The following is a 26,381-nucleotide window of genomic DNA, read 5'->3' on the forward strand; positions in this document are numbered from 1 at the left end:
CCAGGGGAAATAATACCTAATTAATTTTTAGAATATTTTGCAAAAGCAAATAGGCATATGCAAATAAAGAATAGGTGGTCTAGTTTTATGCTTAAGAAGCCACTTGTTATTCTGATACCAAGTCCCAGTGAGATGGGGTGAAGAAGAGTCTATATATCCTGTTCTATGTCTCCTTCAGGTTTGTGCTAGATAAGAAATGGCTTTGAAACACAAAATAAGTACAGTGGAAAAAGTATAAAAAGCAGGATTCTTCTGGGATGGGTGCTAAAACATGCCTTATCATTATTTTTTCAATGATTTGGAGGAGACAACAAGTGATAAAGTTTCTTTGTTTTTATATAACTAAAATCTTTCAAGAAAGAAAAAGACAAATCAATGGAGACAGAATACAGAAATATATTTCAAATCAATTTAAGTGAGAAGAACAGTCACAATTGAATTTTAACACAGGCAAATGCCAAGTAATTCATTTAGGGAGATGGATGGATGGATGGATGGATGGATGGAAGGACGGACGGATGGAAAGTGACTTGAACTATTGATGACAATTCACAGCTCGTAAAAGAAAATTTTACGTAATTAGGGATTCTAATATGTTGATTTGGGGAAATTATATGTCTAATTTAATGACAGCATTTTAAAAATCAGGCTTGTCACATAACATTTTAAGAAATTCAATGGCTTACTAATCTGATATAAAGAAAAAAGGAAAGGAGGAAGAAGGAAGGAAAGGTGGGAGGGAGGAATGGAGGGAAGAAAGGAAGAAAATTTATAGATTGGTCTTCCAATTGTTGGGTATATGACCCTTCTTCTTTGGATATGGGTATTTATTATTGTGTCAGTCATGATAAATCATTAAAAAGAATATTTCGAGATAGAAAAGTTCTCATTGTTGTAGATAAGAATTTGAACTCATCAATAAATTATTTAAGAGAGCTCTTTTAGCTGAAATTTGCATCATAAGTTCCATCTTTACTGTTATTTTTTTACATTTATATTAATTTAATGTGCTATATTAATCCAAAGAAAAAATAAACCAATTGATATTTACCTCCTGTTTCTGACCTATTGTAGAATGTAATACTTGAGCCACTATCTTCACTCCATTTAACTGGAATATTCCATGTGTAACTAAAGCGATTTAAAAAGAAAAAAATAACTTTTATTACTAAAAAAATAAAAACATACCCAAAGTAAACATAATTTTAAAAGCATTTTCTCAGATCACAATGGCATGAAGTTAGAAATCAACTTACAATAAAAAAACAACTCAAAAACACTCAAATACATGGAAGCTAAATAGCATGTTAGTAAACAATTAATGGGTTACCAATGAGATCAAGCAATAAATTAAAAACTTCTTGGGAATTGATGTCAGAGAGGAAGGGAGAGGGAGAGATAGAAACATCAGTGACGAGACAGAATCATTGACTGGCTGCCTCCTGCACACCCCACAGTGGGGATCAAGCCAGCAACCGGGACATGTGCCCTGACTGGGAATCGAACCGTGATCTCCTGCTTCATAGGCCGACACTCAACCACTGAGCCACACTGGTCAGGCTAAACAGCAGTTTAAAATATGTCTGATCTAATTTGCTAGAATATAAAATAGCAACTATAAAATAAACAGTTTATAGTTAACAGCACAATCACAGACTTTATTATATTGATTTTTTTGTCACTGAATTATCACCTGATAACAAGTCACTTCTATGTTTCAATGCATTCATATATTAAGAGGAAAGGGTGGAAAAAAAAAAAAGTTTTTGCCATCATAATTTTTTGCTTTCCAAAATAAACAAAAGATAAAGAAGTATACACAGACACACCCTGACTGATCTCATTTGGTCTAGGAACTCAGATTTTCCTTTGTTTTGGTGAGAACTATTCTTTTTCAAAACTTGGATTACAGTCACATATCCAGTTTCTCTGAACCCCCTTTACTCTGGAAGAACTGGCTGGCTGAGAGTCCAGGAGGAGAGGCCAGGCATGGGTCTCCACAGGTGAGCACCCCGCCAATTTAATAATTCTCAGTTTTCTTCCAGGCCTTGGACAGAAAGTACTTTTTTGGCTGTTTGAACGTTAGTAAACACCTAGCTGTGCTGTTAGGGTGACCTCATTCCCAAAGCTCTGAACTGGGAGCCAGAAAACAGGTCCTGCTACTCACAGCACGGAGCCCCTGGCACAGAGTGGGCCTACAGAGATCTGCATTTCTCTAGAAACATGGCTACGAACAACATTCTAAGAGGAGATTGTCCTCTAAAAAAATAAAAACATACCCAAAGTAAACATAATTTTAAAATGGATTCATTCATCCAACTCAATCCCCTGAACACTGTTTATTCTTTACTTAGGAATTTTAGCTCAGCCTAATCTTTGGAACATCAGGGCAGCCAATCCATCGTCTCTCCCATCTCTTTACAGAATTGCCCTCACCACCTCCCTGTCCCACGCTTGCCCCTCTTATCTGTCCTCCAAAGTGCAGCCAGACGGGAACTTTGAAAAATGTAAGTGTGATCCACCACTTCTTCCCTTAAAGTCCTCGAGTTTCAGCACTATTGTTCAAAAATCTGTAACGTGGTCTGCATGCCAGGCCTCTGCCTTCCTCTCCACCACTTTTCCCAGGGCCTCTCAGCTGCCCAGTTTCTAGGAGCCAGACTACCTGCATTCAGATCAAGGCTCCATCACTTATATGCTATGTAACCTTGCATAAATTATTGAATCATTTTCTGCCCCATTTCCCATGTTATAATAATAAACCATAAGGTATTTAAAATAGTGCCAACTACTCAGGAAATGCTAAATGAGTGTCGCATATTACAGTGCTCCTTTCTAACTCCAGAGCCTTCACACATGTAATAGTTTCTGTTTTGAACATCACTGATAGCCAAACCTCCACACCCATTTACTCAGCTTAAATATCCCTTCCAGAAGAAAGAACGTCCTCTGTAGCCCTCCCTACCCCACCACCCGTCCTGACCCACCCATTAGTTCAGGCTCAGCCTATCAGTGGATACAGATGACAGGAGACAATAATTACTGTGAAACTTTCAAATGGAAGCCTGTTTCAAAAGAGACAAATACTTTTAAAATTTAATATCAAAAGGCTCCAGCAGTATTAAATTTGGCCAAGTAATTTGCAAGGACATAAAACAGTAACTATAACGAAAGGAGATTACAGTTATTAAATGAAACAGTTTCTGACACAACTTCACACCCTCTCATTCTCCTTCCTCTTGTTATCCTAATTGCTACTGAATAATTGATCTGTGGTGACTTATATGTGACTATAAAATAAGGCCAATGAGACTATTAAGAAAGAAAGAGGGTGAAAGGTCTTTTCAGTGGAGATGAGAGGCCACTGGAGTTGGGGTGGATGCAAACTATGTTAAGAAGCTGAAAGAAGGAATAATGAAAATTAGCATGGGTGACATTGGAACGATATCCAAGGGGACCAGGGCCACACTGTGCTGCTCCCAGGTAGCTGGATCCAGTCTAGGAAGAGGCCCAGCTGGGTAACAGGGGTCTGGAGTGATAATGCCAAAGGGTCACACCGGGGGCTGGAGGTTCTTAGTCCCGGAGGTCCTGATTTTCTTCTCTTCAGCTGGGAGTGGTTGACACTCCATAAACATATATAAGAATAACCATTAAGTTATACAGAAATAGGATAAAGTATTAAGGCTTTTGTACAAGTAGTATTTATGCAAGTGTGAACCAGCAAACTTTCGGTGCACAGGATGACGCCCAACCCACTGGGACACACCAGCCAGGGCTCAATACCTCTATTTTTTTTAACTCACCCACAAGAGAGGGTGATTTAGTTACTTATATTACTTTGTCTTCCATTCCCCTTTTAGCAGTCAAAATTTAATAAAGTAAAATTATTATTGTTATTAGACTTTTGTAGGTTACAATTGTTCTTGTAAATAATATACTCATTCTGCTATTTTTATTTCATAAATGAGTATTGACACTCTCTCCTAACTGGAAAAGGATATCTTGTGGAATGCTGGCAATTAACTAGCTTGGGGGCGGGTGTGGGTGTGGGTAGGATATAGTATTTGTTGACTTCCATTAATGTGCATTATGACCAATCATTGCAAGCTACCAGCATGATGTTACTGAGGTAGGACGGGAGCCAGCGCCAGCACATGACCGAATTAGCATCCCACACTGTCTTCTACCTTTCTCTCCTTTCCAGTTCCTTTCTTAGGGCAGCAAATATTTTCTGATGACAACGTTGACTATTTATATTTACAATCTACTCTGCCACCATAACAAAATCTCTATATTTGTTAGCCATTGGTTGATTATAAAAATTAAGAGCCAATAAATAACATTTGTGAAATTATACTATACTCATATTGTTAGCCAAGAAGTGTGTTGGAGTTACATTCCCTTCTCTATGGTCTAATTTCATGGTCTCTGAATCATTTAAATAGTATTTCCCCCAACAGCTTAATATAAAGGTCAAGTGGACTCCTTTTTTATTGTGCTTTATCAGTAGCATGAAATTATTTCACCTGCTTCATATTTTTCAATCACAATTGTTACATATAGCCATTTATCTATCTAACTATCTATCTATCTATCTATCTATCTACCTATCTATATCTATCTATCTATCTATCTATCTATCTATCTATCTATCTATCTATTTTTCTCTTTGTAGTTGATCTAACTGATGGGCCTTCACTGAGTCCTCAAGTTTTTCCATCTTCCCATTCACTCTTGTTCCTGGAGTCACCTGCTCTGACTCTCAGCGCTGAGCCCCCTGATGGCTGTGGGCCTGTATTTCCTTCCATGGCTTTCCTAGATTGGATGCACTGTGTCCTGGATCCCATCTCTTCCTTTTTTATTGATGTACTAGAGGCCTGGTGCATGAAATTCATGCACTGGAGAGGTGTCCCTCAGCCCAGCCTGCACCCTCTCCAATCTGGGACTCCTCGGGGGCAGTTGGACATCCCTCTCACAATCTGGGACCGCTGGCTCCTAAACACTTGCCTGCCTGCCTGTCTGATTGCTCCTAACCACTCCCCTGACGGCATGATCGACACCTAACTGCTCCCCTGCAGCCTGATCACCCCCAACTGCCCTCCCCTGCAGGCCTGGTCACCCCAACTGCCCTCCCCTGCCAACCATCTTGTGACAATGTAGGGGTGGCCATCTTGTGACAATGTGGGGGTGGCCATCTTGTGATGATGTGGGGCAGCCATCTTGTGATGACGTGGGGTGTAACCATCTTGTGACAACGTGGAGGCAGCCATCTTGTGACACCAGGGTGTGAAGGTCAATTTGCATATTGCCTCTTTATTATACAGGATTCATATTTTTTTCTCTCTCCTCCAATCCCCCTGGAGTGTAGCCTTAGTAACTTTCAAAGAAGTGCTGTGTGGAAAGCACTTTCTGGAAATGTCTTCACTGTGCATTTTTGCATTTGGTTTACTTTCACTGGGTAGGGAATGAAAGGTTGAAAATATGTTTTGCTTCACCATTTTAGATTGTTCCATTTTCTTCTTGCATTCAGGGTTGCTGTGAAAAAGACTAATGCCACACTAACTAATGTATCCTTGTTTTCACATTTTTTTGAAGTTGTAGCTAGGCATGTGTGTACTCAACACAAAAAGGCATGCACTCAATGGGGCCTTTCATCAAAACCCTGATGTTCTTCATTATTTCTTTGATATAATTTGCCACTCAAGTTTCTCTGTTTTCTTTTTTGTGAGACTTCTATTAGTTCGGTGCTAGATTTTTCACATCTTCTCTTTCCTATTTGCCAGTTCTATGTGTGTTTGTCTTATATTTTTAGAGAATTCCCCAAATTTATTTCTAGCTGGTCTATAAATTTTCTACAACCAAAAATTTAATCTTCCGGAGACCTTTTGTCTTCTCAGTTTGTCCTTTCAAAGACATTCTGCTCTTAGTTAATGGGTATAATAGTTTCTTTGATCTCTCTATTCTGTAAGTTCATTTTCTGTTTCCTCAATTATGTTTCTTATAGAGACAGGTGTTTTATTTGTTCACATGGGATTTTACCTTTTTATGCTTTTAGATTCTTTTCCCGTGGTTTTTGAGGCTTAATTGTCCATTCATATTTAAGAAAGGACTAAATTGATTATCCTTGGTGTTTTGTATGTAATCCCTCTACTGTTGAGAAGGGAGTATTATTTTTGAAAGTCTTCTCTACTGAACAAGAAGTCTGGCTGCGAGCTCTGTGGATGAATGAGGGGTGCAGGTAGCTGCACCCATCCATCCTGCAAATGGCATAATGAGGGATGCTTTACACTGGATGTCTCAGCCTAAGGGAAATCCTTAGCTCTTCTCCACTGATTAAGTCCATTTCTTTAGGGGGAAAAAGCCCTCTGGATTTTTGCCTTGGGTCATTGACAGACTTCTGAGAGCTCTGTACAGAGGAAAGGAAGGCAGTAGACAAAGGGAAAGTGGAAGAGAAAGTCTGAGGGTCCAGTGTCCTGAGTTAATTTCAAATCAATTGCCCTGTTTTCAGCCTCTTGACACTCCGACTCTCCCCCTCCCCCCACTCTTCATGCTTTCATTCTTCCTCAAATCTCTTTTTATTGGCTGCATCTTCCTCAGTTTGTTTTTTGTCAATATTTCTCCTGCTTTTTGTCCTCTAGAATTCTATGCTACATATAACCCCTTCCCTCCATTTTCTTTACTTTTATGAGTTTATTTCTTTCAGCACTTCTATTTCTCTGTTCAATAGTTTCTGGGAAGAATAGGATGTAGGTGCATTTTGAACCTGGAGATCACTGAGCTATTTTTAAATGCCTTTGTGTCCCTAAAGACACCATCCTATATGATAAAAGCCTAATATGCTAAATGTCTGGTCATTTGGTTCGCCATTCATCCAATCAAAGCGTAATATGCTAATGATATGCTCAACCGCTCACTATAATGTACACCGACCACCAGGGATAGACAGTCAACCAATTGGCTATGACATGCACTGACCACTAGGGACCAGACAGTCACTATGACATGCACTGACCACCAGGTGGCAGATGCTCTGACCGGTACGTTAGCTTGCTGCTGGGGTCCAGCCGATCGGGTCTAAGTGAGATAGGTCGAACACACCCTGGATCCCTCCTGCGGTCCCTTTCTGGCTGGCCAACCTCCTGCATTCCTCCCCGACCCCAATCATGCACTGGTGGGGTCCCTCAACCTGGCCTGCCCCCTCTCGCAATCGAGGACCCCTCAGAGGATGTTGAAGAACTGGTTTCGGCTCTATCCCACAGGCCAGGCCGAGGGACCCCACTGGTGTATGAATTTGTGCACCGGGCCTCTAGTGCTTTTTATATTATCACCCATCAATCTTGTACCGATGAGCAAGACCTAAGCAAATGACCAATATTTCCATCAACTTTCTGCTTTTCTCTTGAAATGCATTATAGATCCTTACCCAAGCTCTGAATGTGGCAGAGAAGGATTAGCTTTTGGGTCCAATAGAAAGCGTTTCTGTTTGATATTCTTCATATCAGTCACATCAAGGACAGGATAACCCATCTGTTTGGTCCAGGTGTCCATCACTTCTTTCACTGGCAGATTACTTGCCTAAGGTTTAAAAAACACGGAGAATAATTAACAAATAAGAAATAAAAGGATAGCTGAACCGGTTTGGCTCAGTGGATAGAGCAGGGGTGGGCAAACTTTTTGACTCGAGGGCCATAATGGGTTCTTAAACTGGACCGGAGGGCCGGAACAAAAGCATGGATGGAGTGTTTGTGTGAACTAATATAAATTCAAAGTAAACATCATTACATAAAAGGGTACGGTCTTTTTTTTTTTTTTAGTTTTATTCATTTCAAACAGGCCGGATCCGGCCCGCGGGCCGTAGTTTGCCCACGGCTGAGATAGAGCGTCGGCCTGCAGACTGAAGGGTCCCGGGTTCGATTCCGGTCAGGGGCATGTGCCTTGGCTGTGGGCACATCCTCAGTGGGGGGTGTGCAGGAGGCAACTGATTGATCTCTCTCATCGGTGTTTCTAACTCTCTGTCCCTCTCCCTTCTTCTCTGTAAAAAATCAATAAAATATATATATTTTTAAAAAAAGAAATAAAAGGATAAATAATGAGATAAATATATGATCAATAAACTATTTATTAATAAAACAAAGAAGTACTTGGGGACATACTCTTCCTTACCTCTTCAAGTGCTGCCCAAAAATCTGAAGTTTTTGCATTCTCAAATTTGTATCTTTTCAAATAAATCTGTATGTGAAAGAAAACAAATACTTTAGGAGTCAATGTTTGCTTTCCTTGCATTTCCACAATATGAGCTGAACCCTTAGACACATTTCACTCGGATGTATAATATAGTGTACCTGGATTGAAAATCAAGTGATACACTGTATGAAAAGTATTTTAACCTAAAAAACATTGTACAAACAATAACTTATTTGTAAAGCATAAGAAATTTTTTTTTTTAATCCTCACCAGTGGATATTTTTTCCATTGATTTTTAGAGAGAGTGAAATAGAGAGGGAAAGAGAGAGAAACATCAATGTGAGAGAAACACATTGATTGGTTGCCTTCCGCATGAGCCCTGACCAGGCTCTGGGCCCGAGGAGGAGACTGCAACCAAGGTTTGACTGGAATCGAACCCAGGACCCTTTGGTCCTGATGCTCTATCCACAGAGCCAAAACGGCTAGGGAGAGAAATATTTTTTCTTATTAATGAGTTTGTTCTTTTTTTTTTTATCGATTGCAATTGTGAACAAGAGAAATAGTTTCATTTTTTTCAGGATAAACAATATAAGATAGACAAGGGGAGTGAAATGTTCAGCAAACAGTCAACAGTTCATAACACTTCTGATCCACTCTGAAGAGAGATCCATAATTCTGTGATCTTTATTTAATGGTGTTAGCCTATCCACTGCCTGCTGCATCCTGTATCTTCACTTATAGTGGTGTTTTCTCATCTCAGACACTACATGACCCCATCATACACATGGGTGATTGAGGTGATAATCAAACATAAAACAAGTGAGCTTGACTCTAAGCCAGGGCTCTGCAAACAAAATTATTTCTAAATTTTTAAATGGCTGAAAAATACTTTTGTATAAAAAGCTATATAGTGAGGATTTTAAGCGTTGTGGGCCATAAAATCTCTGTTGCAACTACTCAACTCCACCTCCATAGCAGAAAAGCAGCCATAAATAACACCTAAGTGAATGAGCTGCCTCCCAATGAAAGCTCATTTATGCACGCTGATATTTGAGTGGCACATAACTTTCGTGTCATGAATTACTCAGAATTTTTTCAGCCATTTAAGAATTTAGAAATAATTTTGCCTGCAGACCTTACAAAAATAAGTGGTAGGCCAGATTATGCCCACAGTCAATAGTTTGAAATGAATATACAACCTTGTGATTGATGATGATGATGGTGGTGGTGGCGGTGGATAAATTGGGGAAATCATTCACTTTAAAGAATAAGTCTTCAAATATTTTTAAAATACAAAATTTTAATTAGAAGACTTCCCCTTTTGGCAATTCTATTTACAAAATCTCTCCATATGTGAGTTTTCAGATATGTGACTTATTCCTAAATTCCCAGTCTTCCCCTAACATAATTGAGCACCATGGGTGGTTCTCCAGCAAACCTTGCAAAGTTCCCGCTGTATCGCTCCTTTGTCACTCTCTAGGGTTGTCCCATTTAAAATGTGGGGGTCTTTGCCTGGCTGGCCAGCTTGGCTCAGTGATTGAGCATCGACCTATGAACCAGGAAGTTATGGTTCATTCCCGGTCAGGGCACATGCCTGGGTTGTGGGCTCAATCCCAATAGGGGGCATGCAGGAGGCAGCCAATCAATGATTCTCTCTTATCACTGATGTTTCTATCTTTCTCTTTCTCTCCCTTCTCTCTGAAATAAATAAAAATATATTTTAAAATGTGGAAGCCTTTGATAAAAACAGAAACTTCTTGCCCTAGCTGATTTGGCTCCATGGATAGAGCATTGGCCTGCAGATTGAAGATTCTCGGGTTCGATTCTGGACAAGGGCATATACCTCCCGGCTCTGGTTGGGGGCATGCGGCAGGCAACCAATCGATGTGTCTCTCTCACATCAGTGTTTCTCTCTGTCTCTCCTTCTCCTTTCCACTCTTTCTAAAAGTCAATGAAAAAAATATCCTCAGGTGAGGATTAAAACAAAACAAAACAGAAACTTCTTAAATATTCTCCGAGCCTTCAAAAAAAATAACTAGTGGGTGACTTTGCACATATATTTTTCACTCTAAGTTGTTATAATTTTCAAGAGGTGCTGTACCTAGGTCACATTATCTTCTACATTCCTCTTCTTTCCAGGAATAGAGAGATAGAACAGTGTTAGCAGGATGCTCCCCAAAGCCTGGAAGGGCTGAGGCCAGTTTGGAATGGGGCCTTCACGTTTGCTCTTCTGGCTAGTTCACCGGTCAGCACCGCCACCGGAGGGCAGGCAAAGGCAAGGAGAAGAAATGACAGGCGCATACTCTAGCGTCAATTTCAGGTAGTCATCCCAGAGTTTGCAAAAATCATTTATTTTGGTAAAATAATTGGATACTTGGAATATTAATAATTATGACTATTGATACCTGTTAATGTCAAGTTCTAGTGAATAGTAGCTTCTTAAGATTAATTTGGAGGAGTTTATCAGTATTTTCACAATGTCTTGAGCTTAGAAATAAGCAATCTTGGAACTGAAAGGGACCTTGAATATTATTTAATACGACTCCCACATGTGGGGGGGAGGGGTGGCGGTGAAGGAAACTGGTGCTTACAGAGGTGAACAAATTTGCCTGAGATTATCTTGAGGAGAATTCTGAATCCTGGACCCGTTTGTGGGGGTTTTGCCACTATGCTTATTTTTTTTATTGATTTGAGAGAAACATGGGTTTGTTGTTCCTCTTATTTGAGTTCATTGATTGCTTCTTGTAAGGGTCTTGACCAGAGGTTGAACCTCACCATGGCCCACGGGGACAATAGTCTAACTAAGCTACCCAGCCAGGGCTTTTTTTTGTTTTTTTTGTAAATTATATTTCTTGCTTCTACTGAATATTTATGTAAACAGTATATTGAAGGTACTCATTTTAGACACACAGATGGCCTGTAGACATATGAAAAGATGCTCAACTTCACTAATCATCAGAAAAATGCAAGTTAAAACCACAATGAGATATCACCTCACACCTGCCAGAATGGCTATCATCAACAAATCAAAAAACAACAAATACTGGTGAGGATGTGGAGAAAAGGGAACCCTCGTGCACTGTTGGTGGGAATGTAGATGGGTGGAGCCACTGTGGAAAACAGTATGGAGGTTCCTCAAAAAATTGAAAATGGAACTACCTTATAACTCAGCAATTCCACTTCTGGGTATATATCTGAAGAAACCCAAAACTAATTAGAAAGGACATATGCATTCCTATGTTCATTGCAGCATTATTTACAATAGCCAAAATATAGAAGCAACCCAAATGTCCATCAATAGGTGAATGAATAAAAAAGCTATGGTACATATACAAGGGAATATTACTCGGCCATAAAAAATGAACTGTTACCATTTGTGACAGTATGAATGGACCTAGAGGGCATTATGCTAAGTAAAATAAGTCAGTCAGAGAAAGACAAATACCATATGATCTCACTTCTGTCGATTCTAAAGAACAAAATACATGAACAAACAAAGTTGAAACAGACTCATTCATTTAAGAAACATTTTTGGGATCTCCTACCGTATGATGCGTTCTAGGCACTGGAGTCTATGCAAAGATAGGATGGCAGAGTTCCTCACTTAAGGTGCTTACAGTGAGAGAAGATATGAACTCTGAGTTTGAAGCTGGTGGGAAACTTGCACAATGTTCTAATGCACATATAAGAACAAGCATGAAGCCTCCCCTTACCACCTAACGTCCAAACAGAGCCCTTTATTTTGGGCAAACGGATGAAGAGGTACTTGGGTACTGACTGAATACATCCTAAATGCTGCTCTTACTTCTTGCTTTCATAGTCACCTGGGAACTTTAATATTGGGTTGAAAGGGACCAGCTCCTTCGGGGCAGTTGAGAAAACACTCATGCCCCACAAGCAGGCACGGTGGAAGTGAGGGTTACAGGCAGGGTGGACAGGCACTGCCCTGGGAGTCACTGTGGTGCCCTGCAGGAAGGCTAGTGGGGCCGCCGCGATGACCTGTGTCCTGCTTTACGGGCTGGGCACCAATCAGCGCTGCTCTGCTAACTGCCTGGGATGTCAGAGCGGGGAGGACGGAGAGGGAAGGCCAACACCAGGAAGACGGCCCATCTCCAGGCTGCAGCGGGGCCAACCTGCAGACAGGATGGGGGCGCAGTGCCGCTACTTTGATTATCTAAGACCCCGAGAGAACTGGCTTAGAGTCTGCCGGGAGAACAAAATCAGATGGAAACATGTAATGGGAGGAATAAGCTGCAGTGGGATATGTGAAATGCTCTAGAAAGCTTATTGTCATTTCCATTTCCAAAAAGGAGCAGGCCTTTTTTATTCACTGACTCCACCGTAATAGGAATGTTTACATTAACCGTTTTCAAATCCAGTCATAAGGAAAGAGTCTTTCTAAAATCTGTAAGAGAAGAGTTTAAGAGATAGGTTTATATTTTCATATCATGTAGCTACAGACTAAATCATCTTCCCCAGACATTCACACACTGAAGCCCTAATCCCCAATGCCAACGTAATGGTGTTTGGAGATGAGGCCTTGGGGAGGTATTTAGGTTTAGATGGGAAGTGTCCTTCTTCATCTCCCACTCCTGAGCCTCCAGAATTGTGAGAAAATAAGTGTCTGTTGTTTAAGCTACTCAGTGTGCCCAGCAGACTCATTCACATGTAAAGGACACACACACACACACACACACACACACACAAAACAGACTAAGTAATTTGTTTAAAATACTCTATGAAACTTGCCACAGGACAATTATTGATACAATGTACAGTAGGCACTTAAGTGGATGTGAATCAGTTTTTAATGTTTTGCTATGTTGCCTATCCCTGAGTAAAGAAAGTTACAGTAAAAAGGGAATTTCCCTTAATTAATTACATTTCTTAACATTCATCAGCCACATAGTATAGTTTGCTTTTAATATCATTAAAAATAATAAATCAAAGACACTGGGGGATAAGGGAGGCTAGGGGACTGTCAAGGGCAGGGGGAAAAAATGACACATATGTAATACCCTTTGTAATACTTTAAGCAATAAAAAAAATTAAATAATAAATAAATAAATAAATAAATAAATAAATAAATAAAAATAAAGATTGCCAATGTTGACAGAAAAAAATAATAATAATAATAAATCATACCTGACATCCTTTTTGAAAGTTCGCTGGTGTTATCCAGTCTTCAATCATTCTCAGAATGGAAGCTCCCTATAATGGCAAAGAATGAGAAAGTAAACTGATAAAAGATATGTAAGGGACAAATATCAGTAATTATTATTGTGACTATAATTTCATGATCATATTTGTGAGATTTCTTGAAGATGATTCTGCTAAATTACTAATTATAGCTTTGTTACGTTAGGGTAAAAATACCACTTTGCATACTCCTGTATCGGTGCTTCTGAAATAACTTATGGATAAAGAGAAATCAAAATAGATAAAACAGCCACCAGCATTTCAGTGGCTTGAGGCTCAAGTAACTATTGCAGTTCACAAAATGAACCAGCAGAGGGAGACATTTTAATGAAAGAGAAGGGGAGAACATCTTATAAATACTGCTCTTTCACGAAAAAGGAAAGCAGTTTCAGGATACAATTTTGGCTACTTATAATTTACATTAAAATACTTGAAAAAGAATTATATTTAACAGAGGGAAGTAGATATTTGATAAATTATCTGCATTCAGGTGTGAATATGTTTAGAGGAGACGCTGTAGGACATATTGAGGAAGAAAATGGGTAACAAAACTTTAGGTCACTATAGATTTTTCAACCATTTTTCATAAAATTATAATGGATAAAACTGCCCTTTTACAACATGTTAACAAAGTCATTATTAAATCTTACCTAAAAATGAATAAAGGTAATTCTTCCAAACTGAGTTGGATTTAAACACTTATTAGAAGCACTAAAGGAGTCTACTAGAAAAGGTGTCCACATGTATGGCATTTCTTATCAACCACATGGGCAAAAATATATATATATTTACTGCCTTTAAAAAAACACACAAAACAACCCTGACTGGTGTTCCCAGTGGTTGCAGGGATGGGCAAACTTTTTGACCCGAGGGCCACAATGGGTTCTTAAACTGGACTGGAGGGCCGGAACAAAAGCATGGATGGAGTGTTTGTGTGAACTAATACATGTTAACACTGCTGCTGGTGAAGGAGCGGAGGGGAGAGCAAGAGAACCCTCCGCTCTTTCGGCTCTGCGGGCCGGATAGAACAGCCGAACGGGCCGGATCCGGCCCGCGGGCCGTAGTTTGCCCACAGCTGGGTTAGAGCATCCACCTGCCCACAGAAGGATCTCAGGTTCGATTCCTGGTCAAGGGCGTGACATATCTGGGTTGCAGGTTCGATCCCAGCCCCAGTCGAGACGTGTTAGGGAGGCAACCATCAATGTGTCTCTCTCACATTGATGATTCATGTTTCCTCTCTCTCTCTCCCGCTCCCTTCCACTCTCTCTTAATATATATATCTCCTTGGGTGAGGATTAATAAAAAATAAAAATCAAATAAAGCAATTTAAAATTTGATGCCTAAAGTTTAAATGTTCAATTATCAGAGAGAGTCCTGTTATAAACAAAAGTACAAAAGAGAATTTTTTAAAAATCTGATTCAGAATCCGGAGACATCGGTCACATTGATCAGTTGCACTGAAGAGGACAAGCTTTTGAATAGTCACTCAGAATGAGTTCTGCACTGTTTCTAACGCCTATTAACATGGTTTAACCGCATGACCACCATTTTGTGGATTTACTAAAAGAAAAGGCACCAAGCAGGAAGATACTAAAAACAATGCCATAGTTTCCCCACCTTGCTGTAGGATATTCCATCAAAAGCAGATGTTATTTCAGCAGGATTTGACACAGTGACAACAATGGGGTGTGAAGACATCAAAGAATCATCCTCTTGTACAGGTAGTACATCTTCAAGTAACATCTGGTCCCGCTAAAATGACAGAATGAACCAGAGAAATACAGTACTTCCTTTACACTGGTTCAGATTTCAACATAGCATGTATATAACACAAATTGAGGGAAATAAATATAAATTATTCCAATTATTTAAAACAAGCATTGGGTGTTCAAATCAATCCCATCTTACACTAATTGTCTATACTGATTCCATTGCCTTCTCCTATTTATAACTCCTTGGACTTTGCCTCCATATTACAGGCTAAGAAGACACAGCGTCTGTGGATTCTGTCTCAGACGTGTGCCAGACTTTTGAATCCCTGTTTCCATATCTGTGCAGTGGGAATGATGATATCATCTCCTCCCAGATTTGTTCTGAGAATTGAGGAAGCATGTTGATTTACCAAAAATTGATGTTTGAGTTCTTTACAAAAAAATTTTTTTCAACTAATCATTGGAATTTGGGTGAGATATAATTAATTGAAGAAAACATTTACTTTTGCTTTAGTTCAATTAATAATCATCTTCTCATCCCAGTCCTGTTTTCTCACCAAAATAGAGTTGTTAAGCAGTCTAGCGGCTAGACTCTAGCCCCATAGTCTTTCTTGGTTCAAAGCTCATCTTTCTATTTCCTCGATGTGTAAGTTCAAACAAGTTCCCTTACCTGCTAAATAGGGTAATGATGGCATCTACTTTTTAGAATTGCGCAGCTGATTCAATGAGCTAATGCATGGTAAGCAATTGGCAGAGTACCTGACATAAAAGGAAAACCTAACGCAGCTATTATTATTTTGATTCTTAATCAATTAGATTCTAAAACCTAACTTGTTAAATCACTACTAATAAAAAAATCAAAAGCTTTATTGGTCTTCCTGAATTAAAAATATTAGTTTACATTTTCAGATTTTATGATTTCCTTTTAAAATAGGCAAGGTACTACTGTCAATCAAGGTAAACTGTGAGGCATGAAGAGAATAAAGTTTTCAAATTAGGATTTAGACGTACAGAGCTTCCAAGTACGCAGAAATATATTTATACCTAAAGTTACTGAATATGTAGCTTTAGAGTGATGACTGCCAATCAAGGTAATTTTGACTTGGACTTCAATTTTTTCTGCCCCTGTACAATCTTTAGGTAAGTAGACAGAATCCTGTTCTCAGTGTCAGGAAATTTTACTCTAGTCTTAGTTGTGCTACCAATTAATTGTCTGTGAGACAATGGAATGTTATATACCCTGAGCATCACATTTTCACCTGTGAGATGAGGCTCCACTATTGTGGTACTTAGCAAGCTCTCTCATGATGCATCTTTATTTATCTGCCCTTTTTTCCACCCACAAGACACCAATTTTGGAAATTCTTAATGGCAGGTATTATTTATTCAGTTTTAGGTTCTTTATAGTGTTTATTGAATGAGAAATGAATGAATAAATAAATGAATGAAGAATGATTGAGTTCAATTGTGTGATTAGATTTTTACTTAAGAATTGCATACTAAATTCTTCTGGAATGTAATTGGTGTTTTTGAAACACTGAAGTTAGAATGTTAAAATATAATGGATTATATATATAGCAGTATTGAAATGTTATAATTTATTATAATATGTTGATGTAAGAAGGATATCAGGTTATTTTATAGAAAAGACATTTTTTCATTTATATAGCTTAATTTCAATAAATTATGAAATCAGCAATTTTTAGCATAGATGGGTAGTTCTCAAGTAGGAGATTATATTTTTGTTCCCAGGGGACATCTAGAAATATGGGAAGACATTTTTGGTTTTACAACTGGAATGGAAGGATAACTGGCATCTAGTAGATATAGTAGATATAAGCCTAAGACGTTGCTAAATATTGTACAAGACACAGAAGAACAGCCCACAATGAAGAATTATTCATCCAAAATGTCAATAGTTTCATGGGTAAAAAACCTGATGTATATTAAATTTGTAAAGAAACAACAATTGTTACAAATTTACTTTTTCATTTTTTAAAGTAGATTGTGGAAACTGTAGGGCTTTAAGCATTTAACATTGTCTTTTTATTCTGTACACTAGAGGGCAGTAGTCTATACAGTACACAACTGTGATTCTCTAATTTCACACACTTTCATATATATAAACAGATAAGAATACTCTCGCTATCTAAATATAAATACAAACAGACCTAGCTTTTTGGAAAGACATGTCTGTAGAGTTCATAGAAGCCTCTGTTCCAGGCCCCTCAGGGACACACAATATGATAATAGTAATTACATGTGCATTTGGGGAACTTACAAGACAGAGAACAATGTTTTTTCGTAGAGGATGGAACTGACTCAGAGAGGGTATGTAACTTGCTCAAGGTCACATTCCCTGTGAAGCCCCTAAGAAACGAAGCATCTAGGATTTGAACTTGAGTTGAACTAGTAAGTTTATGCTCTCATCTCTTCACCGCACTATTTCAGCAGCCTGTATAAGGTAAGTCATTCACAAAATTAGGCTTAGACATTTTTCAGAGGGTTAGCACTACAGACACTTTCTTGAACAGAGTTGGCACAGTCGAAGCTATTTTTTTCCTGCCCTGACACATGTTCTTGAGTGACTCTACTGAGGACATCCCCAGATCCTGGAGGCCAGTTGCCCTCTAGGGCCTGGGTCTAGGCTCTGAGGTCCAGTGCAGTAGAGCCAGCTGGCTCCACCCCATTCTCACAGTGGAATTCCTGATTGACCACTTCCCTTGGCCCCAGACTCTGGGTTATAGTCCAAATGCTTCAGTCTGCTTTGCATGAGAAAAACGGGGATTTGGAGCTTGTGTGCTTAGGACTCACCATCTGCCAGTCTCCTTCTGCATGGTTTACTCCCAGGAACTCAAAGAAGGAAGCGAAGCCTTCATTCAGCCACAAGTCTTCCCACCAATCCATGGTCACAGTATTTCCAAACCACTGAAATGATAAGCAATAGTGGCATAGTTAAGTTCTTGTGCCTTTGGTAGAAAACTTCAGTACATTCATTTGTTCATGTAAATTTTATCACTTGACACAGAAGTGGCAGGTGTTCTCAGCCTTTATCTCCTGGCTTTAAAATGATCTAAATTTTCCCTAGTTTCTTGCCTTTAGTTAGGCATTACTGGGAACATTTAAAGTTTTAGGAAGTGCATTTACTAAAGGCAAAACAATGCGTCTTAAAAGTCTCAACAATAAAGGATTAAATTAAAAATAAAATAAATAAATAAAAGGAAAAAGTTTATAGTACAACATTTATCGGCACTAAGAAAGACTTTCCAAGCAGGATTTTTTGAGTTGGCTACTTTTAATTGGCTAAATTATTTCAATTACAAAATGAGCTAATTTGAAGCTAAGATTCTATACCTGATGCACAAGTTCATGGGCAACCACAGTGGCAACCCTCTGCTTGTTGGATGAGGCTGATTCCAGGGGGTCATACAGCAGGTTCGTTTCCCGGTACGTGATGAGTCCCCAGTTCTCCATAGCCCCAGTGCCAAAGTCTGGAATAGCAATCTTATCTATGGAAAAAGAAAGAGTCCAGTGAGAAATACATTCTTTCCATTTGTTCATAAAATTAACAACGTAAGTTCTTTGGATGAATGTATTTTAAAAAATCTAAAAATAACTTTTCAGTCTTCGTGCACTCAAAATTTCCATGGCCCTTTTCCTGTTGGCTCCAGATATCAATGTGTCATGTGTTTTAATAGCAATTTTACTAATTACACATTTTTACTAATGGCAATGCTCTTTTCAAGACCTCTGTAATTTTGTGTCTTTTGTTCCTCTCTGTACTTCATTTTAATTAGCTTTTTAAATAATCTTCACTTAGATAACACAGAGTATCTGTTTTGGGGATAAGCTGTGAAAAATTAAGAGAATGACGTTTTCAAATGAGGACTTAGAAGCACAGAGCTTCCAAGTGCACAAAAATATATTTCTATCTAAGGTTACACAATATTAGAAAATAGACATTCTACTTTTTCCTTAACTCTGTATAATTTGAGGTCAACCTGACTCCCTACGAATTGAGTAACTTACCATCCGGTTGTATGTATTAAAGTAGCTGGATCAAGATGGAATTGATGCCCTAGCTGGTTTGGCTCAGTGGATAGAATGTCGGCCTGCAGATTGAAGGGTCCCAGGTTTGATTCTGGTCAAGGGCACATGCCTGGGTTGCGGGCTCCATTCCCAGTAGGGGGTGTGCAGGAGGCAGCAGATCAATGATTCTCTCTTATCATTGATGTTTCTCTCTCTCTCTTCCTCTCCCTTACTCTCCCTTACTCTCTGAAACCAATAAAAATACATTTTTTAAAAAAAGATGGAATTGACTACATTCTCTCTAAATTTCCTTCCAAGTCTAAAATGTTGAATTTTATCACAACTTCCTATTCCTTATTTTTGCTGGGGCTTATAATCTTAGACATACTATCTGACCAGAAGATGTGTTGATCAGTTCTATGTTAAATCCTAAAACAGAAAATATTTAGCTTGATTACTGGACAAATTACAGTCCAGTTAGTGAACTATAATAAAAATCTAATTTTTTTATTATTACATAGAATTTAAATGAGGCATATAAATGAAAATTAAAATTCCATCTAACATATAAGAAAGGCCTTTTCTGGTTAAAATAAAGATTCTTAAAGCTTTTTACAAAAGAATGAAAATAGATCTTAAGTGGAGGTCAAGATTATGGCTATAGTTTCCTTTTCATTTTCTCTTCATTCTTATGTTTGGTTTTTGTTTGTTTATTTGTGTTTTTTTTTTCCCCACAAGAATACCACTTAAAAGGTAGAGAAGTATTCCCCACAAGGGCCAATATTTTTCCATATATTATGAAGAATAATTTAATTTTTTGGGGGGGGTAATAATAAACACAGAAGTCATTTCTAGGCAAAGTCTAAGATCGTGTCAATACTGAAAAGGTTGGGGGGGGGACTGAAAGAGTTGAAATGCTTGTAGAAATATGGGGGAGGAGGAAGAGGAGGATGAAGACAAGGAAGAAGAGAAGTTGTAATAGTAATTGTTACAGTAGTCGTTCTTATAGTAGTTTTAGTAGTAGTACAATAGCAAGAATAATTGCAGTAGTAGTAGTTGTTGCAGTTGTAGTAGTAGAAGTAGTAGTGGTGGTGGTAGTCATAGTAATTGTAGCAGTTGTAGTAGTAGAAGAAGTAGTAATAGTAGTGACTTTAGTAGTGGCTGTAGTTAGTATAGTGGCAGCAGTATTTGTGGAGAGGAAGGAACAAAGCAAAGAGAACAGAGAAATAAATATGTGAGATTTCCACTTCCGAGGATTACTTGGGTGGAACAAGTGAGATAAAGAGAAAAAAAAGACCTTTAAATTAATGTGTGGAACATTTTATTAAACATTCTGATTTTTTAAAATTAAATCTTTATTGTTCAAATTATTACAGTTGTTCCTCTTTTTTCTCCTCAAAGCTCCTCTCCACCCAGGTCCCACCCCACCATCTGCCCTTACCCCCTCTCCCCCCACTGTCCTCATCCATAGGTGTATGATTTTTGTCCAGTCTCTTCCCGCACCCCCACACCCCTTTCCCCTGAGAATTGTCAGTCCACTTTCTTTCTATGCCCCTGATTCTATTATAATCACCAGTTTACTCTGTTCATCAGATTATTTATTCACTTGATTTTTAGATTCACTTGTAGATAGAAATATATTTGTTGTTCATAACCTTTATCTTTACCTTTTTCTTCTTCTTCCTCTTCTTAAAGGATACTTTTCAGTATTTCATATAATACTGGTTTGGTGGTGATGAACTCCTTTAGCTTTTTTCTTATCGGTGAAGCTCTTTATCTGACCTTCAATTCTGAATGATAGCTTTGCTGAGTAAAATAACCTTGGTTGTAGGTTCTTGGTATTCATCACTTTGAATATTTCTTGCCACTCCCTTCTGGCCTGCATAGTTTCTGTTGAGAAATCAGCTGACAATCATATGGGTACTCCCTTGTAGGTAACTAACTGTTTTTCTCTTGCTGCTTTTAAGATTCTCTTTGTCTTTTGCTCTTGGCATTTTAATTATGATGTGTCTTGGTGTGGTCCTCTTTGGATTCCTTTTGTTTGGGGTTCTCTGTGCTTCCTGGACTTGTAAGTCTATTTCTTTCATCAGGTAGGGGAAGTTTTCTGTCATTATTTCTTCAAATAGGTTTTTGATAGCTTGCTCTCTCTCTTCTTCTGGCACCTCCATAATTCAGATGTTGGTACTCTTGAAGTTGTCCCAGAGGCTCCTTACACTATCTTCATATTTTTGGATTCTTTTCTCTTTCTGCTTTTCCAGTTGGATGTTTTTTGCTTCTTCGTATTTCAAATCTTTGACTTGATTCTTGCAATCCTCTTGTCTGCTGTTGGGAGTCTGTATAATATTCTTTATTTCAGTCAGTGTATGCTTAATTTCTAGTTGGTCCTTTTTCATATCTTCGAGCATCTCACTAGATTTCTTGAGGGTCTCACTAAATTTATCGGCGGTTTCTAGAAGATTCTTAAAAAACCTTATAACCGTGGTTTTGAACTCCATATCCAGTAGTTTGCTTTCCTCCATTTCTGTCATTTGTGACCTGTTTCTTTGTCTCCACAGTTTGGCTGATTCCCTGTGTTGATAGAGTGGCTTTGTGTGCTAGGTGTCCTATAGGGCTCAGGGCTCAGCCTCCCCAATTACCTGAGGTGGACACTCTTGGTGGACCCCTATGTGGGCTGTGTGCACAGTCTTGTTGTAGTTAAGCCTTGATTGTTGTAGGTTATCACTGGGAGAAATTGACCTCCATGCCAATTGTCTGTGAGAATCAGCTGTGTCTACAGTGGGAGAACTTCTGTGCTGGAAACGCCCTTATGGGGCAAGACTTGCTTCAGTGGGGCTCTGGTGTTCACTGAGTCTGCCCCCTGAGTGTGTCCCTTATGGATGTGAGGAGTTATAATCTGGATGGTCCCACTCTGACCACTGGGTACACTGGCTCTTGGATCTCTAAGGAGGTGCTAATTTAGCCTCTGCCTGAGGCTACCCAGCAGGAGCTATGGAGAGATCTGCAGATTCTTCTTCTTTGTTTGGGGTTTGGAGGTGCCCAGATGAGGCCCAGCTGTGAAGCAATGCACGCTGCTGTGGGGCCTTGGGCCTTCTCTTGGTTGTTCTGGGTCTCTCTGATGCAGCTGCAGTTTGTTAGGTAATTTTAGATTGCAAAGGTCCACGCCTTTCATATGCAAAAGCCTCTGCACACAGCTTGGGTGAGGCGGGGTCTCAGGGAATCAACAGGGCAGAACAAACAGCTATGGCTGCTCCTCAGTCCTGCCTTAAGAAGCCCCGGGTCTCAGTGTCCTGTGGTAATTGCTGTAAGCACCTCTGAGAGAAAGCCACCCTCGAGTTCCGCCTGCTGCCAGACAGTCCAGTTTCTTGCCGTATGAGTCTGGGTCCCCAGAGACTCGCCCGGAAATGGAGTTCTGAGCAGTCGGGAGCTTGTGTCTCCCTCCCGATTGAAAAAAACAACTGTGTTCTCAGTTGCCAGCCCTTTCCACGTGCACCTTTGTACCTCTGCACTTAACTTCTGCACCTCCTCTGAGTCTCAGTATGCTTTTCTCTTTCCTTCTAGTTGTAGAATTTCCACTCAGCCAGACTTCCTGCAGTTCTGGATGATGTATGTTTTGTCTTTTAGTTGTATTTTTGAAGTGGTTGTGCAAGGCAGCAATTTCAAGTGTTTACATATGCCGTCATCTTGGTTTCCAAACATTCTGATTTTGATGAAAAGTTGTTTCTCTGCCTGTGTCCTCTATTGGTAATAGTTTCCAAGCAATCAAAAAAGAAGCTGGATCTACCGCCATTGATGAGAAAATCTATATACTTGCTTAGAGCCACAGCCATTCCCATGTAGAAAATTTGGCATTTCAGCTGCTTTGCATTAAGAATTATATCAGACATGGATATGGGTGTTCCATTTAAAGTCTTTGCTAATACCATTGAGGTTACAATAAAGAATTTCTGCTATTGACAGTAGTATCATATCAGTACAATTTTGATATAGCTCAAGGGTGGGCAACCCCTGGCATATGTGCCAAACATGGCACACCAGTAACTTTTGCTGGCACGCGAAACCCTCTCTTATAATCTTCCATTTACAATTTTTTTTCTCAATATCGACTTTTTTATTTTTCAGATAAATTCAGTGTAGGTGCATCTTAGATACTTAAATAATTTTACATAACATGTATACATTAAAAAATAAATGTATTTTTCATCATCATATGCTGTGTTTTTGTCACTCGAATGAATTTTATTATTTCTTCAAGGTTCTTCACATACGTACACCTTAAGAGATGTCAAGTAGGTGTAACATGTTCTCAAAAAATTAGGGTGGGCACGCAGAAGAATTTTGAGTCAGAGATTTTGCTGGTTTTGGCATGCACTCACAAAAAGGTTGCCCACCCCTAATATAGTTTATTTTAAAAAATAAATAAAACTGCTTCATCAGAAAAAAATATTTATTGAAGGAGCACCATTGTTTTATTTTAACTGCTGAAAAAATCTAGAATTAGTCCTGTGTAACAACAGAAAAACTAGATGCAGATGGGACCTCAACAGCATTATTTATTCTTCTTATTTTCCAACTCATTGATGGTAAGGAGGCAGTATAAGCTATTAGGATGGGTACTAATTTTGAAATCAATTTATCTAGATTGCTATTTCTGGTTCCTTCATTATCAACATCTGTAGTTTTGTGCAGTAGAGTACTTTAATTTTTATTTGGAGATAAAAGACTATATATTTATCAGGTGAGAACAGAATATAAACATTCTTGGAGGAATCCAGAATGAATCCTTCCACATCTACTAAGTATTAGACACATACTGTGGGCACACAACAAAAAGATTTAGGGATGGGTATTAACTAAGTATGATAAAGCTGGAGAAAGTGAATTAACTTAGGTGAAAACAAAAACAATATTAAAAAATATATATAAAGAACCAGTGTTCATAATGTCCAAAACGACCGAAGAGATGACCGAATGCCAGGCTGTGCATGCAGCAGGCTGGGCGGGGACTGGCCAGCAGGCTGAACTGCTGACCTCTTGGGGAGAGAGAGGCAGGGCTGATCAGCAGCTGCCGCGGCTGCTGGTGAGGCCCAGAGAGAGAAGCAGAGTCTGATCCACAGCCTCTGTGGCAGCTGTTGATCAGCCCTCACCTCTCTCTCTCTCTCCAGGCCTTGTCAGCAGCCGGGCCTCTCTCTCTTTCCAAGAGGTCAGCAGTTCCGCCTGCTGGCCAGCAGCCTGGGGCACCTGCTTATCAGCCTTGCCTTTCTGATCAGGCTTGGAGATAGGCTTGGAGACGCTGACTGGCATAGAAACCAACCAATCAGAACTAAATCTGGGTGAACTGGAAGGAGCCAATGGCTGCCTAGGAGGCGGAGCTTTTGACGCTGAATGGCATAGAAACTGACCAATCAGAACCTAATCTGGGTGAACTGCAAAGGCAGAACCTAAGGTGGGGGCTGAGGAGGTGTTTTAAGGGCAACAGCTATTTGGTGTAAGGTGTAAGAAAGCTTAATTTTTTAATGACTGGTTTGGCAGTACAGTGCATATGGCTGGCTATCAGTCCAGATATAGGGATTATGTATTTTTGTCTGCCAAGAGCATCTCCTCCTGCTGAAAAAGGCTCCCCCCCCCCCAATTTAAGCAATCCTATCCTATATTATCTATCTATACTAATAAAAGGGTAATATGCTCATTAGACCAGGTCGACCTGCAATCTTCTGGATGTCCGGAAGTCATGGTGGTGGGGGCTGAAGCAGAGGCAGTTAGAGGTGATCAGGCCGGCAGGGGATCAGGCCGGCAGGGGAGGGCAGTTAGGAGGCAGCTGTCCCAGATTGCGAGAGCGATGTCCGACTGCCGGCAGTCGGACATCCCCCAAGGGGTCCCTGATTGGAAAGGGTGCAGGCTGGGCTGAGGGAATGCCACCCCCCCGGCATTAATTTCATGCACCGGGCTACTAGTAAGAAAATAAATGATTCTCACCCAATTTAGGAAGAGCATAATCCATAGCAAAGTATTCTTCATAATAATCGAACACAATTTGAGTTATGTTGGCAGCATATTCACCTGTGTGCTTTTGCTCTGGCTGGACATATACAGTGAGCTATTAAACAAAACACAAAGATTCAGTGAAAATTAATCTTCATTTGATAAAACATATGAATCAGTGGAAAGAAGGTAGGCCTTAGAGCCAAATAAGCCTAATTTGAATCTCAGTTCTGCATGGACAAATCATGTCACATTTCTGAAACTCATGTGTAAAGCAAGATAACACTGCATGGCTCATTGAGGGGTTTCAATGATTAGAAATACTTTAAGACAAAGGTTGGCATACTATTTAATACATTTTTAAAATGTTACTACTCTTTTCTATTTCAAACATGTATTGACATTTTAATATCTGTGTATCAATCTATATATCTACCTATCCATCGTCCTATCTATCTATCATCTATGTATCATCTCTGTGCAATTTGTCTTTGAGGAAATCAATCATGCGGTTTTTCTCATCTAAAGAGCCCTTGGATACATGTTTACCACTTGGTCTATTCTATCCATTGCTATCCAAATGACTGTTTTGATATTTTAACTATTCTACTCTAAGAATCTAAAATACAACGATTTTAAGATTTTCCTGAGAGGGAGGCATCTTGATAAGCTACATCATTCTATAAGTCTCTAGGATATTATTTTGTGACATCATTTATAAATACAACCAAGTACAGATTACCCACCACCAACACCACTAATTCTAAGCATCTATGGCCCACAATAGCCAACACAATGTTGAAAGAGGAAAAACAAAGTTGGAGTACTGATACTAGCTGAGTCCAAGATTTACTACAGAGCACCAGTAATCAAGACAGTGTAGCAAAAAATAACAACAAAAAAAACACACACACAGATCAATATAACACCATAACCCAGAAATAGACCCACATAAATATAATTAACGATCTTTGACAAAGGAGCGAAGGCAATACAATGGAGCAGGACAGTTTTTTTGCATTTTATAAACAAAATAGTGCTGGAACAAGTGAATATCCACATGTAAAAAAATAATAAATAAATAAGTCTGGACACAAACCCTGTACCATTCACAAAACTTGAAACTAGACCAAAATGTAAAATATGCAACTATAAAACTCCTAGAAGATAAAATAGAACAAAACCTAGATGACCTTGGATGTGAAGATGACTTCTTAGATACAACACCAAAGGCATGCTCCATGAAAGAAATAATTGACAATCTGGACTTTATACTAAAAA

At 39.2% G+C, this 26,381-nt stretch overlaps 1 protein-coding gene across 1 annotated transcript in view; it reads right to left on the bottom strand.

The window, feature by feature from the left end:
* Positions 1–26,381, bottom strand: part of LOC118672946 (glutamyl aminopeptidase) — a 98,432-nt gene that overhangs the window by 35,282 nt on the left and 36,769 nt on the right. Inside the window, exons 4-11 of the mRNA XM_036343135.1 lie at positions 25,095–25,215; positions 18,447–18,601; positions 17,907–18,020; positions 14,998–15,132; positions 13,327–13,392; positions 8,161–8,226; positions 7,421–7,572; positions 1,052–1,131 (exon numbers count right to left, since the gene is read on the bottom strand). Coding sequence (XP_036199028.1) covers positions 1,052–1,131; positions 7,421–7,572; positions 8,161–8,226; positions 13,327–13,392; positions 14,998–15,132; positions 17,907–18,020; positions 18,447–18,601; positions 25,095–25,215 — 889 coding nt within the window. The remainder of the gene's footprint in view (positions 1–1,051; positions 1,132–7,420; positions 7,573–8,160; positions 8,227–13,326; positions 13,393–14,997; positions 15,133–17,906; positions 18,021–18,446; positions 18,602–25,094; positions 25,216–26,381) is intronic.

This window comes from Myotis myotis, unplaced genomic scaffold, assembly GCF_014108235.1.
Source record: "Myotis myotis isolate mMyoMyo1 unplaced genomic scaffold, mMyoMyo1.p scaffold_m19_p_1, whole genome shotgun sequence".
In the NCBI taxonomy this organism is placed as follows: domain Eukaryota; kingdom Metazoa; phylum Chordata; class Mammalia; order Chiroptera; family Vespertilionidae; genus Myotis; species Myotis myotis.